The sequence below is a fragment of the Furipterus horrens genome, unplaced genomic scaffold (assembly GCF_987537825.1).
Source record: "Furipterus horrens unplaced genomic scaffold, mFurHor1.1.pri manual_scaffold_3, whole genome shotgun sequence".
In the NCBI taxonomy this organism is placed as follows: Eukaryota; Metazoa; Chordata; class Mammalia; order Chiroptera; family Furipteridae; genus Furipterus; species Furipterus horrens.
Window position 1 is genome coordinate 15429110 of NW_028327173.1, and position 16712 is coordinate 15445821.

Genomic DNA, 16712 nt, shown 5'->3' on the forward strand with positions numbered 1-16712 from the left:
TGGAAAAGGCAGCTCCATTTCTAACAAGGAGTTGGGAAAGTGGCCACTTTGGGAAAGGGCAATGCATCCTGATGCGGGCCGAAGGTGTGAGGTCACAGGGCGCAGCGCCAGCAGCAGCTGTGTGGCCGCGCCCGCGCTGCGGCGGGAGGCGGTGTCAGGCGCCGGCCCGCGGGGGATCTTCCTGCCCGCCCCCTCGGGAGAAGTGGCTCGGAGTCCAGCTTTCTGCCAACGTATAGTCCACGCCCCCGAGCCTGGGTCACTCCCCCTCAGCAGTCTCCGGGCGCCGGGGCGGTGGTCTGTCTCCTTCCCAGCTCGAGGCCACGCCCCCAAGGTCCGGCCGTCCCACTTCCTCTGGCGAGTTGAGCTCCGGGCCTTGGCCCCGCCCCCCCGAGGCCCCGCCCCCGGGTCCCGCCCGGTGGTTTGAAGCAGCTCCGGCTGGGGCAGCCCCTGAGTCGCGCTCGAGGCGTGGGCTGGTGCTGAGGTCCCAGAGTGAGGCGAGCTGTACGCCGGCACTGTCCTGGAAGGCGCAGCGCGGCGGGAGGCCACTCCAGAGCAACCCGGGACCAGAAGCAGCCGCCGCTACCAGTGTCCGCGGAGACCACCGAGCCGGCCATGGCGTTGTCGATGCCGCTGAACGGGCTGAAGGAGGAAGACAAAGAGCCCACCATTGAGCTCTTCGTCAAGGTGAGCGCTCGCACGCTGTCCGGCTCCGCTGAGTCCCTGGCGCCAACCCGGCTGCGGGGGGCGGCGTCCCTGGGCGAGGGACGCTCATCAGCCCCCGCGCCCCCGCAGCGCCCCCGCGCGGCGCCGGGCATTAAGGGCTGAGGAAAGCGCTGCTCCAGCGCCCCCGGCCCATTGTCTCGGGCCCACCCGCGTCTTCCCGCCTCCAGGTTGGTCCAGGGAGCCGGGGTGGGACCACGACTCCCGAAAGCTAGCACTCCGGGGCTGTCCTCACCACCCTCAGCCGCGCGGGCTCCGGCTGGCACCAGATGGTAGTCCCGCGTCCATGTGGGACTGGTTGCTCCCCCTAGGGTCCCGGAGTTCCTGTCACCCCTCCACCCCGGGCGCTGGGCTCCCGAGCCCCCCACCCCCCCCATCCCACTTCTCAGCCCTTCAATTCCACCCCCAGCCGGGGAGACGAAACCTCGAACCAGTGGTGAGATGAACTGAACTTTGGACGCTTTCTGAAAGAACATTTTTCTCCCCGCTGGTATGACACCGTAACTTTTATTTTCCATGCAATCTTAATTTTTTCTGTTTTTAAAAAGAGCAGACATTCCTGGGCTTCCGGAAAAGCCCGAGATCCCCAACTTGGGTTTTCCTGTTTTAGGTATTTTACCACCATCTGGTTTTCTTGTTTCTCAGACGCGGAATGTTTTGTATGATGCAACATTTTGGCTGCTCCCCTCGGTGTGGCTGCCTCGGGAAAGATTGTGTGTGCTCTTTTGTTGTGAAAGAAAAGCTGATGCGGGAGGGAAAGAATTCATAACTAGCTTGGGCTTTAAAGGGTAGATTTACCCCTCTGGTCTCTTCAACCTTTATGTCCTGGCACTACCTTATTTGCTTAAAAATTCTATCCCTGCCCTTTTCTCTTTTCCTTCCTTCCTTCCTCCCTTCCTCCCTTCCTTCCTTCCTTCCTTCCTTCCTCCCTTCTTTCCTTCCTTCCTTCCTTCCTTCCTTCCTTCCTTCCTTCCTTCCTTTCTTTCTTTTTTCTTTTTCCTTCCTTCCTTCCTTCCTTCCTTCCTTCCTTCCTTCCTTCCTTTCTCTGTCTTTCTCTCTTTCTTTCTTTCATATTTTTCATTGGAGCAAAGGAGAGAGTAGAAGTTAAGAACATCTGGATCCAACTGCCTCCCTCAAAACTTCTTTAAAATCTTCTAGATTCGTTTAGTTCCTTACTTCGGCCGACTCATTCAGAGCCAGGCTCTGAGGGAAAGTCAACAAACACAGAACAATTTTGTTCGTTTTCGTAAGTTTTTATTTTAACGAAGGAAAGACATTGAAGTTTGCTTTTGAGGCATGGAGAGAAGAACTGATGTGCAAGTGATCAAAACAGTGATGATTTTAGGATTTTCTTGAAGTTATCAGTTTTAGAAACATTTGGGTCTGGGAAACTGAAACAGGAGATAGGTATAGAAACCCCAGAATATCTTAAAAGAGTCTCAGTTACCTTGGGTGGCAGGTAGAAGGAAGCTGAAATAAGAGAAAGAGGAGTGGAAGGCAGCATGGAGAATGGCGAAGGGTGCGCCAGAAATTAGTGTTAAAGTTTTTTCGCTGACCTAGGAATAGGAAGGAATTTCCATAAACTCAAAAACAGTGTAACTACTAAAAATGAACAAAAGGCATGATACTCAATAGTGCAACTTCAAAAGTAGCATTGCATTTAGAATCTGATAAGGATACTTTCAGTAATGATTTCAGTACTGTACTGGAGGTCCTAGCCAATACAATAGGACAAGAAAAAAAAAAATGAAGATGAATTAGAGAGGAAGAGATAAATGCTTAATGCCCTGCTTACTATTAATTTAACCCTTAAATTAGAAGAAGGACATGGTGCATTTGTTTCCCAAAATTGAGTCACGTGTGTTCCCCTTCCCACTTTTCCATCTTTGTGTTAGATCAATAGTATTATTTACTTAGGTCAGTAATAGTATTTACTAAGTACAATTTGCTTTTCAAAAACCGTAGCATGGCCTTAAGTAACAATACCTGTGAAACTGGATTAGGTGTGGGTTTTTTTTAAGAATAATGATAAAAAAATATTTGTGAACCAGCTAAATGCATCCTGTTTACCACTGGCTGTAAGCCTTTCTCACGGGCCTTGGTGTCGGAGAACCAGGGTCCAAGTCACAGTTATTGACTCGCTGGCTTGGTTACCTCGGGCGAGAGTGGCTTTTCCTCTCTTGAGACTTATTTTCCTTGTTTGTGAAGTAAGAGGTGTACTGTTTTTGGTTGCCCTGTGATTCAGCATAGGCCAGGGTAGTTGTTTCAAAGGGAGACAGAGAGGGGGGCAGATAAATTGTGGTAGAGTACTTTTCATTTCTTCTCAACACTTATATGCAGGAAATGCAAATGGGGGGAAATACCCTTGTAAATGTAGTTATTTTGAAAGCAGTGAGAGGGCAGAGGCCGTGGTTGTCCAGTGTTGTATTTTTAAAGTGTTAATTATTCTGCCAAAAGGTTTCTGTAGCAGAAAACTATTATCTACACTTAAAGCACATGAGTGAAAAACATTGAGTCTACCTGCTTAGGTAGCTTTAAATTTAAGAGAAATAGGCTAGGACCCTCCCAACTAGTGTGACTGGACTCAAAGTTACATTTCCCTTTTCTTTGAGTATCATTTTTGAAATTATTTGCACATGAGCCAGGGACTCCCCATTACCTGTGTAACAGCAGTTGTCCATTTTAGGAAAGGAACCTTCACAGTAGCGCAGAGGCTGAGGAAAACAGTCATCCTCCACAGTGAGAATACTCACTTCCGCCACCCGGAGGGACCTGGTAGGTGTGTATTTTGATAACACCAGCCCCAGTTGGGAACCACCAACCAATCGGGTGAAGTTCAAACCTTTTAGCAAGGGCCTAAGGTCTTATCTGACTACTCCTTGAGTTTCTAACCCAATTTGTTCACTTACTAATTGTATTTCCAGACATGTTGCTTAAACCTTTCTGTGCCTCATCTGCACAATTGGGATATTAATAGACCAACCTCATGGGATTAAATTGGTTAATTTATGTGGCATAGAACAGTGACTAGTACACAGTAAGCAAGTAAATACTGTGTGTCATTTTGTATGTACATATTTAGATGCAGACCCCCTTACTAGTCAGTAAGAAATTGGGGTGGTGGTTGTAAAAAAAAAATTCTTGTGCAGAGTGGCTTAACACATAAGAATAGCTGTTTCTTTTGAGATATTTGGCAGGGTTTCTAATATGCTTGGACCCCGGAACAAGAGTGCTTGGCTTAGATCTGGCTTCCAGTAGTGTCAGGCAGATTTTGTAAGTTCTCAGTACCTTAATTTCCTGACCTCTAATATCAGGATGATGATAATAACAATTTTATAGGTTTGCTGAGGGGATTAACTGGTAATCTGTGTGTATTAATTAGCGTTGTCTAAGATGCCATAATAAATAATCCATGCCAAACAATGGATCAAATAAGATAGAAGTTTATTTTTTTTCTCGCCTATCAGTTCAGTTAGGATGTCTTAGATGTTGAAGTGGCTTTCCTACTTACAGCTGTATAGGGATTAAGGCTCTTCCCAGTTTGTTTTTCCACCAATCCCCAGAGCATTGTCCTCTGAGTAGTCAAAGCTGGTGGCTTAGAAGTCCTGGCTGCAGCCAGTAGGAGGTGGAGAATATGGAGGAGGCACGTTTCTCTTAAGGGCCCCAACCCAGAAGTTCTACCTGTCACTTCCTTTCATATTCCATTGGGGAGAACTTAATTGCATGGTTTCATCTAACTGCAAGGAATGCTGGAAAATGTGATCTAGTCATATACCAAGCTTTAGAAATAGTGCTTGGCACACAATAAACACCTATTTTTGTTTTGATAGTCTATTATTCCTTTTTTTTTTTTTTTTTTTTTTTTTAAAGAGAGAAGGGAAGGGAGGGAGAAAGAGAGGGAGAGAAACATCAATGTGCTGTTGCCTCTTGCACACCCCCAATGGTGGAACCTGGTTCTCAACCCAGGCATGTGCCCTGACTGGGAATCTAACCAGAGACCTTTGGTTCACACACTGGCACTCAATCTGCTGAGCCACACCAGCCAGGGTGGTAGTATGTATATTATTGTTAAATGTGGACTTCATTAAAGGATTCAGGGATTCTGTAAATCCTTGAAATTACATGAAAGATTCTATGTGAGTTTTTCCCCTGTAGATTCCTAACCCAAGGGTTAAGAACCATTTTTCTAAAAAAGTAAATGGTGACTTTCTTTTTGATTTAATCTTTATTGTATTTTTTTTTCTATTAACCATTTAGTCCCTTATACTCCCCCATCCCCCAACCCTCTGCCAGTGACATTCTGATTGTCAAGCATAATTTTTATAAACAAGGTATTGAAAAAGGATTTAGGCTAGATGATTATCTGTGACTTACTGGCTTGAACTAAGTGCCTAATACTGAGTTAAGTACTGTGGGAGATATAAGAAATGATTGAATATTTCCCATCTTTAAGTATATAAGTTTTATTGGAAAGAAAACAGTACAAAATGGTACATGCTTAACGAGTCAAGTGTGGTTCACATTAAGTTGGACTAGGAGCTGGGGAAAGATGAAAGTAGGTTTGAACTTGACCTTGAAAAAACAAGTGAAGTAGGTGGACAAAGAATAGCAAAGAATGGGAATGTTAGTTCATTCCTTATGCAGGAACCAATAGGTAGATTGATAATTTTGAAAGGAGAAGGAACCAGGAATGATTTAAATCCATAGTGCCAGGGAGACAAGTCATTTAAAAGTCAAGGGTGAGATTTTTAAAACCTAACTTAAGTTTTTGCTAATACATACAATTTTCCTAGTCTTGCTGGTTCTCACAACACTTCCCTGTGTTTTGGATTGCTGTGTATTCAGCAACTTCCCAGTGGGCTTGGGAAGGTGCGAATGGATCATACAGGTGGGCCAACTCTTAGCTGTTCTGCCAGTATAAAATAGGAGTTCTCAATGTTTTGTTTCAAGGGCAGGCTTCAACCTCCTCTTTTTAAAAAACACACAAGTGAAATAAATTTTCTATAGGAAATGGTGCTGAGAACTTTGTTCTCATAATTGAACAAAGACTATTCAGCATCAATATAGTGTTTCCTTGGATGTAATTGGTTTGCTGTTCATTTGAGGTTTTCAGAGGGGAAAATTCAGGAGATAGAAATGAATGTAAAAATGTGAAGTTAATGGGAACTCTGCTTTCGCTGAGCTTTGCCTGAGCTGTTATTGAAGATCTAACAATGCTACTGTTAACACAGATCGTTTTGGTTAAATGTAAAGATCTGAGAGAAAGGGATGCAAACTGGAAAAAATAACAGGAGACCTCTGAGCCAAGGGGACTGAACACATGAGAATCCTAATACAGTATGATAATAATAGAAAAGAGGCAATGTGGAGGACCTGGTTGTCATGAAAGGTCACTTTTGGTTTGGAAGGGTGCTTACAGAGAAGCCTGGAAGGCAGTTAAAGGATGATGAGCAAGACTTTCCCTCTTCCTGTTTCATTAGAGCTGTGGAGACTCCTGGTGTCTCCTGAATAGGGGATTAGTGAGTCCATAAAAGGGAAACGTGTGAGGCAGGATGGCAAGTGTGATTAAGACAGGAATTCAGATTTCGTTGGGTTTGCCTATTTTTAAGGCTGTTGTAGAGAATGGAAAGGGAGTTTCTGAAGGAAAAAGAACATTTAGGTCATGATTACAAACCATTCAAGTATGATTTAACAGGAATCTAAATTTAATTCGGGACATCAGTTTGTGAATTTTCTTGGGACTTAATCCTGTTGTCTTTTTTTGAGGCTTGGCTTTTATCCCGTAGTGCTCAGTAGCAAGTATTGGTACAAGGGATGTCAAGTAGCCTTATTTGGTTTGTTATTTTCCTTTATTTAAAATATAAAACTAGAAAACTTTATTAGTCTAAATTTATGAAAATAGCAATTTAATGTAGATAAATAAGACTATATCTGATGCTTATGCCAAAGATGGATTAAGAGCATCTTAAATTTTAACAGTAATATTTTGAAGAAGTAACGGTATTAGAGCCAGGGCCAAGTTCTTCATGCATATATTTAGTTTCATGGATTTATTTGTTTTTTATTTTCTTGAAGCTGAATACAGTGTGATTATAAGCAAGGAGTATAACAGCCCCACCCCCTTGGTAATAAAATGATTACTTCTAATTATACATGTAAAATAATTCCTTCTTATGACAAGGATCTAGTTTTTGTAATAGAATTGTAAAAATGTCAGTCAACTGTAATAATTTAAGTATTGAAATTTACCACCATGCTGCATAGCTGTTTATTGGTTTTTGTGAGAGAAGACAAAAAGAATCTGAACAAAGGTCAATAAAAACTAAGAAAAAAAAAGAATCTGAACAAATGTTAGAGAATACAATATCAAACCATTTGTTGAAAGCTGAGGTAATTACTTATAAAGCTACGTGAATGCTATGCTTGTTTTCCTCCTTTAACAAGTTATTTTGGACATGAAAACCAGTTGGTTGATTACTAGGGTAAAGGTTCATTAAAAACTAAAGACAACCAAATTAGTCTGTTGTGCTACTCGGGAAAATGGAAGAGTGGTAGCTATGAGACCAGACTGAATAGACTAATCAAGAGAAAAAGGTGGTTAATTAAGTGAAATTTTGGCTTTGAATATACATATGCCCAAGACTGACTTGAAACATTTTCAAAGACATGAACTTATGAAGAGTGTAAAGTTTTATATTACTTGATGTTCTAGGTTACAGCATATTTTAGTGGACACAGGAATTTAAAAATTTTTTACAAGATCTTATTTATTTATTTTTAGAAAGGGGAAGGGAGGGAGAGAAACATCCATGTGAGAGAGAAACAATTGATTGCCTCTCGCATGCCCCCAGCTGGGGATCTGGCCCATAACCCAGGTATGTGCCCTGGTCAGGAATTGAACCAGTGACCTTTTGGTATACAGGCTGCCACTCAATCCACTGAGCCACACCAACCAGGGCTGAACAGAGGAATTTAAATTTTTGGTTTAAAAATTAGGGCTCGTTGAATCTTTAAATCATGTAAAAACTGTTGATAATCCTTAATAACATTGACTTCATTTACATTTTGTAATTGTCAGCAAGAGCCGCGGTTGCAAATATACTTTAAAATAAAATTGCTTAGCCCTGGCTGGTGTGGTTCAAGTGGATTGAGCTCTGGCCTGGGAACCAAAGGGTCGCCAGTTCAATTCCTGGATTGCAGGCCAGGTCCCTAATTGGGGGCACGCGAGAGGCAACCGATCGTTTCTCTCTCTCACGGATGTTTCTCTTCCTCCCTTGCCCTCTCTCTAAAAATAAATAAATAAAATCTTTTTAAAAAGATGACTTAGTTGCCCTGCCTGGTGTTCTTGCTCTCCTTCCTGCCCCCCCCTCCAAAGCAATGAAAAAAATGTCCTCAGGTGAGGATAAAAAAAAATGGCTTAGCATAAGTAGTAGCTAATCTTTGTATGTTTTAGTTTAATGTTGGTTCTAAATTTGAAAAATAATTTAATTTTCTTTGTGCTTCCTAGGATATTCTTTGGTATGCATTATGTTTAAAAAAATTTTTTTAAATTATAAACACTACATGTTTACTGTAGACATCTTAGAAAACACAAAAATGCACAAATGAAAAATCACAAACCTTCTAGAAGTGGCTGCTGTTACTATTTTGTTATATGTCCTCATCTTTTTTATAACCTTGCTTGAATTATTGAAGAGAGTTTATATATAATGTTTTGACGTTCCTCATAACAGCAGAATGCTTGGATGAATGAAATATGAAGCCCAAGTGCAATCTAACATGTAACATGTTTTGAGTGGAGTTGGTTTAAAGAGAATTTACTTTATTTAGGTTTTATCAAGTAAACTCAGATTGTATCTGTATTTATCTTCCTAAATAGCATTAAAGGAACACTTATCCTGTTTGATTTTTGCTGGAAGAAAGCAAGTTTTTTAATGTTGTCTTATCTGTTAGCACTTAGAATTGCTCATATTATAGATATTGATTAAATGGTTTGAAGATACACCCTCCCTTTGTGCTCTGTTTTGAAAATCCAAATTATTTTTTAGTATTAATTTTCCCCTTCAATATCTATGTAGTAGGTAAGAAATGCTCATTTTATAGTTGGAGGATATAAGAACAGTTGATTGCAGTATAGGGATCATAATAGAAGCAAACATTAATTGAATAATTAATTGACACAGAAATGAGTAAAATGTTTACATTGTGTGCTAACAGATGAATGGTAGTTTGTATTACTGAATCTACTAAGGATGATGTATTATCAGTTATTTAAAGAAACTTTTATCTTTTTCCTCAATAATTAGTTTTATGCCATATTCTGTAATTTTAATCTATCTAAAATAAAATACTTCTTGCCTCAAATCTTAAATGGATCCTACTGTCTCTAGTTGTTTATTGATTTAGATACAAACTTGTTTATCTGGCATTCAGTCTTTCAGATTATGATCCCAATTTGCACAACAGCTACAGATTTACCTCATATTCTAGCTAGTTGAATCCCGAACATGCTATGCACTTGTCTGCCTTCATGGAAGATCTTTGCTGATGTTCCCTTTATTTGAAATATTTTTGGCTTCATCAAGCTCTCCCCCCCAATTCCCATTTCTGGCTGCAGAATAATGTGTTCTTTTTTCATGCAATCATTTAACAGAAATTGAGGCACTGTTCTAGTGGCTTGGGCATATCAATGAACATTATGGCGTTCATATTCAATTGTGGGATGCAAACAATAAATCTATGTCTACAAGTGATAAGGGCTGTGAAGAAAAATGAAGTACGATAAAGAGTATAAAGAATGATAGGGGATGCAGTTTTCTATTTAACAGGACATTCTGGTAGCCTTGCTGAGAACAGCACATAGGGCAAGAGCAGAAGAGAGACTAATTAGAAGGTCATTAACTCAGGTGGGAAGGCTGGGGAGAACTACTGTAGTTCTGACGGGGCGATCAGAAATTTAGTTTTTGACTTGTTAGAACATATATGTATATATTTTAAATTTTTATTCTTTTTTTTTTTTTTTAGAAAGAGGGGAAGGGAGGAAGAAAGAGAGGAAGAGAAATATCTATCAGTTGCCTCTCACATGCCCCCCAATAGGGGATCTGTCCTGCAACCCAGGCATGCACCCTAACTGGAATTGAACCAACGACCTTTCGCTTTGCTGGACAATGCTCAACCAACTGACCTGCACCAGTCAGGGCAAAATTAAAATAAATTAAGAACTCATGGAACCTATTGTTTATTAGTAGAAGAAGCTTATGTCAAGGAAATACACAAATACAGTATATAATTATATTAAAGACAAAAACAGGGCATCTTGAGCAAAAAAATGACAGGAAATTCAATTTAGATGGAAGCTTAATGGGGGCTTCTCTGAGAAACTACACGAAGAATGAATAGTATTAGAAGAAAGAGGGGTTGAGCATTCTAGGCTGGAGGAATGGGCATACATAAAGGCTGGTGATAAATTCAACAAATTGAGAGTGTGCCTGGAATAGAGAGGACAAAAGCAAGGTGTAGAGTGTGAGTGACAGACGTGCTTCATCATGGGGGTTCTTGTATGTCATGTGAATTTTATTCTTAGTGTCAAGAGCATTTCTTAACAGGATTTAAGCAAGGGAGTGTCATGGTCTGATGTGCATTTTAAGACGAGTAGTCTGGTCACTGTGGAAAATGAATTGAAGAGAGGCAAGAGTGGAAGCAAGGAAACTAGTTGGAGGCCATTGCAATCAAGCAAGATGATTGTGGCTTGGATTAGGGTGATGATGGGGAGAAGAGAATGGACTTGAGATAAATTTTGAAGGTGCAGCCACTGGGAAGATAATTAAAGGAGTTGTGTGTGATAGAGAGGTGTGAGAAATGACTTAGGTTTCTAATTGGTGTCACTGGTTGATAACTGTGCCTTTTATTGATATCCTCAGATGACAATTTTAAAAAATGACTTTTTATTTTAGATTGAAATGAACAGATTTACTTTTTTTTCCCCCTTGCAAAATAAAAAAGATCCAAGGGAGAGTTCACAGCTGTGTTCTGGCCCTGAGTATGTGTCTTGACAGCCACTCTGGTGAAGAGTTGCGGTCTTTGTCCTGAAGACTCAGCAGGGTCCCCTGTGTTAATTATAGTGTTGCCTTGCTATTGCTTGTAAAGGTTTTTTTCTGTCCGTTGTAATATTTGAGATCCAAGATTCCAAAGTCAGAACCAGGGGATGATTTTTGGCTTGAAGGATCATTTCTGTTTCCCATGTAAGGCACTGAATAGCCTATTTCAGACTTGATGATGGTTAGATACACTACTTCAAGTAGGCCGTTGAGTTGTCATTTGGAGCTTGTCATGTTGTCCTAGCGTAGTAGTTAAGAGCATGGTCTCTGGAGCCATGTAGACAGTGTTTCAATTCTGGTTCTACGTTTCACGGGCTGCCTTAGGGTCTCCGCTGGGGTAATAAATAGTATCTACCTCTTAGGCTTTTGTAAAGATTAAAAGAGTTAATATAAGAGAAGTACTTAGCGTTTGACACATAGTAAGCATTGTTTTCTTCTTCTTATTCCATGGGCCTTTTGGAATGCTGAGTTAAGACTGTATTGGCTCATTGTTACTTTATGTATTCAATATATGTGGTTTTAATCTCCAGGATGTTACTAAGAGAAGCATCTACCAGGCTGTCCCTAAGTGAGAAACTTTCCATTATTTATCAGAAGAGCAGGTTTAGTACAAAAAAAGCCCAAGATGAGACTTGAATTTATCCCTGAACTAACTTCAGTGAACCGTGATCCAGTTGACACTAAGTAACTAAAGAACATTCAGATTGGACTCTGCCATCTTAGACCATCTGCCTCAGCAGCTCTTTTTGGACTTGTAGCTACAGCTGAGAGTCTGTTATTAGTAGGGATGTTTTTCTTGTTTCTCTTTTCTTACCAACTCCTCTCCCTCCCTCTCCTGCCTTTTTTTGTGAGAGCACCAAAGAAGTAAAGAAGAATCTATGGCATATAGAATCTAGTAGTTCCGCAGAAGTTCTTTTGAATTATGGATTTTACATAAATATTTCACTTAGCTGACTGTGCTAATACCTTTCACTATTCCTTGGTTTTTGTGGTGTTCACTTATAAAGTTGAACTGGTCACATTCTCTGGCATTTATCTAAGGATTTCTTTAGGGAAAATGCAGGAGAGAGTAGGTTCTTTCTATTTGATTTGTAGCAGAAGAAATAGAACTAGTATAGGTTTATAGGTTTTATCTTAGTAATTTTTGAGGGATAAGGGTAGAAAGAGTTGAAGTCGCCTAATTCCTAATTTATTTGTAGACCCTAAGATTTAAAAAATATATATATTTTTTCACCCATCCCACAATGGAATGATGATAAAACTTTAGAAATTTAGCATGGCTATAATTGATAGATAATGTAAGGGTCAGAAAGTGACTTTAATATCCTTTCTTGTATAATGTTAAAAGCTTCTTGAAACAATTTATTTCTGTATAAGATAGAGTACACTGACACATGAAAATGAACAGTAGGTTTTTGCTTTTCTCTTACAGCCAGAATAATAGTCATAAGAAAATAGGTAGTATTGAGTGTTCCTTATGGTCCAGGCACCAAAACAGATGTGCCAAGCCTTTTACATGTAAGCTAATTTAATCCTCGTATGAACTCTGAAATAGGTGCTATCGATACTATTTCACACGTGAAGCTTGGTGAGGTCATTGCTTGTGTGTGGCCGCAGGGCTGGTAAGGAGCAGTATTGAGATTTGTTCAGAGCCTAACTCTTAACCACTAAGAGTTTTAAAATTTGCTTGTATTTTTCTCTATTTGAAACTTGACTTTTTACCTACCAGAGTTTTGTTTTTAGTATTTGTTGTTTTCAGTCACCCTGAAAAATTAAAAGATAAAAAATTCTGAGACTGTTTAAATATATATCTAAAATATACTAACAACCAGCGAGCCTGGATGCTTTGTTAGATGAGTTTGGTTGCTTTCAGTTCTTTTGGTTAAATTTGAAAGGAAACTAAAATTTCCATTACCTCACCTCTGTGCATTTTTGGAGCCTGGTTAATTAGTATTTTATAAAGTAAAGGGGTTATTTATGAACTTGTTAAGGAACTTGACCGTCACATATTTGATTTTAGAATTATTTTTCAATTTATGTGTTAAAGCAGTCCAAATTTTTTAAAAAATATAGTAAGTTAATATTTGTGTGTGTGTGTGTTTGTGTGTGTTAAACCTCTCCTTTCAGAGGAGCGTACACCAGTCCTTGCATTGTTGATAGGAAAAAAGCAAGGAAGTTTCTTTCTGTGGATAGAGGAAATGGCTGTTAGCTCGGGACTTTATCCATATTAGGTATAAACTAAATATAGACATGTAATCCAAGAGTGAAGTCACATCTATAAAGTTTCTTAAGCAGAGTTAATGAGATCAGCCAGTGCTTTGGGATCTGGGATTTTTTTGTTTATTTCTCTCTTCTTCTTCTTTTTTTTTTTTTTTTTTTACTTTTGGCTCATTTAAACAGTTACCTAACTCTTCAGTCCAATGGTCTGCCTTCCTTTGTCCCTTAAAAAAAACTCAAGCCGTTTACAAGAATTCTTTCTTTAAAACACAATTAAAAATAAGAAGATTCTGCTTTGTGTATAAAGAATAGTTGCTTATGCCTCTTTTTCTTTCTTTTTTCACTGTCAGTCTGCTCCTTGTTTCCATGCCTCTGGTTCTATTTTGCTCATTTGTTTGTTTGGTTCATTAGGTTCCTGTGTTAGGTGAGATCATATAGTATTTGTCTTTCTCTGCCTGGCTTATTTCACTCAGCATAATATTTATGCCTCTTTTTGAGTCAGGTTGTCAGTATGTTCGCTTCTTTAGTTTTCTGACTGTGTTATTTTCCTATCGCCAGTTCTTTCGCTTTCCCTCTTTAGTTGTTTTTATCTGTTAAGTCTTTTTCACATATATTTTTACTGTGAGGCTAGATTCTGTTGCCTAGTGTAAGACCCATGTTTTACTTAGTATTTTCTTATTCAGGTTTTAAGTCAAATTTCACTCTGTGGTAACAGGATTCTTCTTCTTTTTTTTTTTTTTTACGATTTTATTTATTTTTAGAGAGAGGGGAAGGGAGGTAGAAAGGGAGAAAAACATAAGTGTGTGGTTGCCTTTCGCGCACCCCCAACTGAGGACCTGGCCCACAACCCAGGCGTGTGCCCTGACTGGGAACCGAACCAGCAGCCTTCCAGTTCTCAGGCCGACACTCAATCCACTGAGCCACACCAGCCAGGGCTTTTTAGCATTTTAATTATAATAAACCTACATGTGACTTTCTTTATACTCCTATTTGATGTTCTTGAAACCTCTTGAATCTGTACATTTGTCTTTATTTGGGAAAAGTTTGGCCGTTATTTCTTGAAAATTTTTTTTGCCTTATTCTCTCTCCTTTCCTGAGACTCTAATTAAAAATAAAAAACTTCTGACATTTTCCCATTTGTCTTTGAGGCTCTGTTGATTTTTTTCACTTGTTTTTTTTTTCCTATTCTTCAGATTTGAGTAATTTATTTGGATCTATCTTCACATTTATAGATCCTTTTTCTCTTCTCTATTCTACTGTTAAAACCATTTAGTTATTTTTAAAAGTTTCAGATAGTGTATTTTTTTTAGTTTTAGGATTTGCTGCTGCTTTTTGTGAACTCTTTCTCTCTACTGAAATTTCCTGTCTTTATCTTGAACATATTTTCTCACTTTATATTATTAAGCATGGTTTATAATAACTACCTTAAACCTTGTCTGCAAGTTGCGGCGTCTGGATCAGTTTGGGGTGTGTTTGATTATATTTTCTCTTAAGAATGGGTGATGTTTTTCTGTTTCTTCCTATGGGGAATAATTTGATTGTATTCTGGATATTGCAAATGTTATGTTCTGCTCACCTTTGAGCAATATTGGTTTTGTTTCTTTTCTTTTCCTTTTTTTTAAAGAGAGAGGGCAAGGGAGGGAGGGAGGAAGAGAGGGAGAGAAACATCAATACCCGGGCTGAACCTGCAACCTAAGCATGTGCTCTGACTGGGAATCAAGCCGGTGAATCTTTTGCTTTGTGAGATGATGCCCAACCAACTGAGCCACACTGGTTAGTGCGTCTTTTATTTATTTATTTATTTATTTTTAAAGCAGATAGTTAACACAGCTGAATGCAAAATGCATTCTCTTAGTCTCTTTTTTTATGGTGGTCTACCTTATTTTCCAGTGGTGATGGTGGCTCTGAGCTCTGTCCTTTGGTTCTTCAAGCCAGCAGCGCTGAATTTTCCATTGGAGTTTTAGCTGCCCTGCATGGCACGAAGTTAAAAGATAAAAATTGGGGAAACCTGTCCACTCTTGTTTCCCTCTTCCAAGTGTCCACGCCCCTCCCACATCCACCTGCTCTTGTTCATTCTCCAGTGCTGTCAAATGGCTCTTTGGTCCGGAAGTTGTCGTTATAATGGGGCAGAGGGTTGATCCTATGGTATCTACTTGGTCTTACTAGAAGCCTCAAATTGATTTTTAAAAATTAACTCTAACTTTAGAATTGTTTTAGATTTATAGAAAAGTTGTAAAAATAGTACAGAGTTCTCAAATTGATTTTAAAAGAAAATATTTCAAAAAACTTTTCTAAAATATATGAATGTTTCCTTGACTTCTTAAAATGCTGATTTAACTGCCAATTAATGTCAGCATTCTGAATACAAATTCAGTAATGTAGTGGTGGCCTCAGGAATTGGTGAGCTGTGTAAGACTATTTTTGCCTCTCTGCTAAATGGCCTCAGCTGTTCTGCTTTTTGAACCTAGATCTCCTTTGGGTGTGCCCATGCATGGGTGCGTGTATGTTTATGTGTGTGTGTTTTCTGTTTTTTCCTTTGCCAACTTAGCTCTATTGATGCAGCCCATTTCCTTTAATTTTCTATTGTGATCTGTTGTGGTTTGCTAAGCCAGATAAGCAAACTTGTTAAAATTGTTTAAATAAGAATAAATAATTTCTGAGAGCTTGAATGTTGAGTTGATTAGTTGGGTACATGACCTTTTTGGCATGTGGTCTTGGTGACACTGGTGTTGGTTGTTCAGAGGCTTTTTCCTGTGTTTCGTATGGTAGCCACCACCACTAGGCATATGCGGCTGTTGAGTGCTTGAAATGTGTCTAGTTTGAATCGGGATATACTATAAGTATAAAATATACACCAGATTTCACAGATCTGGTGCAAGAAAAAGAATGTAATAACTTTTTGTTTATTGCATGTTGAGATGATATTTTAGATATATTGAATTAAATAAAGTATTATTAAAATTTATTTCACCTGTTTCTTTTAAAAAAATATAGCTACTAGAAAATTTAAAATATCATTTGTGGATTACACTATAATGATTGTGGTTCAGGTAATTTCTTTTACTTGGTAGGTGATGTCCATATGAGTGAGATGGTGGTTGTACCATATAAATCATGAGACTAATCCAGCATCTCCTTACCTTGGAGTAAGAAACTGTAAAATAGTGTGGACCTCAGAATGCAGACTTCACTTTTTTTTTTTTTAAGTGATTTATTTGTTTATTTGTTTGTTTATTTTTAGAGGGGAAAGGAGAAAGAGAGGGAGAGAAACATCACTGTGGTTGCCTCTCGCGCCCCTAACTGGGGACCTGACGTGCAACCTAGTCATGTGCTCTGACTGGGAATCGAACCAGCGACACTTGGCTCGCAGGCCGATGCTCAATCCACTGAGCCACAGCAGCCAGGGCTTAGACTTCACTTCTGCCGCTCCTCAGCTGTATGACCTGTGGCAAGTTACTTAGTTTCTCTAAATCTGTTTCCTTATCTGAACTATGAGGAAAACAATAACCGAACTTCATATGGTTATTGTGAGGATTAATATATATTAATAACTTTCATATAGTACATATCAAGTGAGAAATAAACTGCTAAGTTACACAGTAGCTATTAACTTGTTTTCGGGCAATTTTGGTGACTTTTCATTTACTGTAGTTGATTCTTACAGGGAGTAGATTCAAG

General features: G+C 39.3%; 1 protein-coding gene across 2 annotated transcripts in view; it reads left to right on the plus strand.

Moving 5' to 3' along the window:
• Positions 1-426: 426 nt before the first annotated feature.
• The window catches only part of CLIC4 (CLIC family member 4), a 60608-nt gene continuing 44322 nt past the window's right edge, over positions 427-16712 (plus strand). Inside the window, exon 1 of one of the 2 annotated variants that reach the window (XM_090268807.1) lies at positions 427-684. In XM_090268807.1, the coding sequence (XP_090124933.1) occupies positions 613-684 (72 nt within the window). In that variant the 5' untranslated portion in view covers positions 427-612. Of the gene's footprint in view, positions 685-1191; positions 1211-16712 lie in introns of those variants that run through there. The other variant, XM_090268808.1, reaches the window with a different exon arrangement.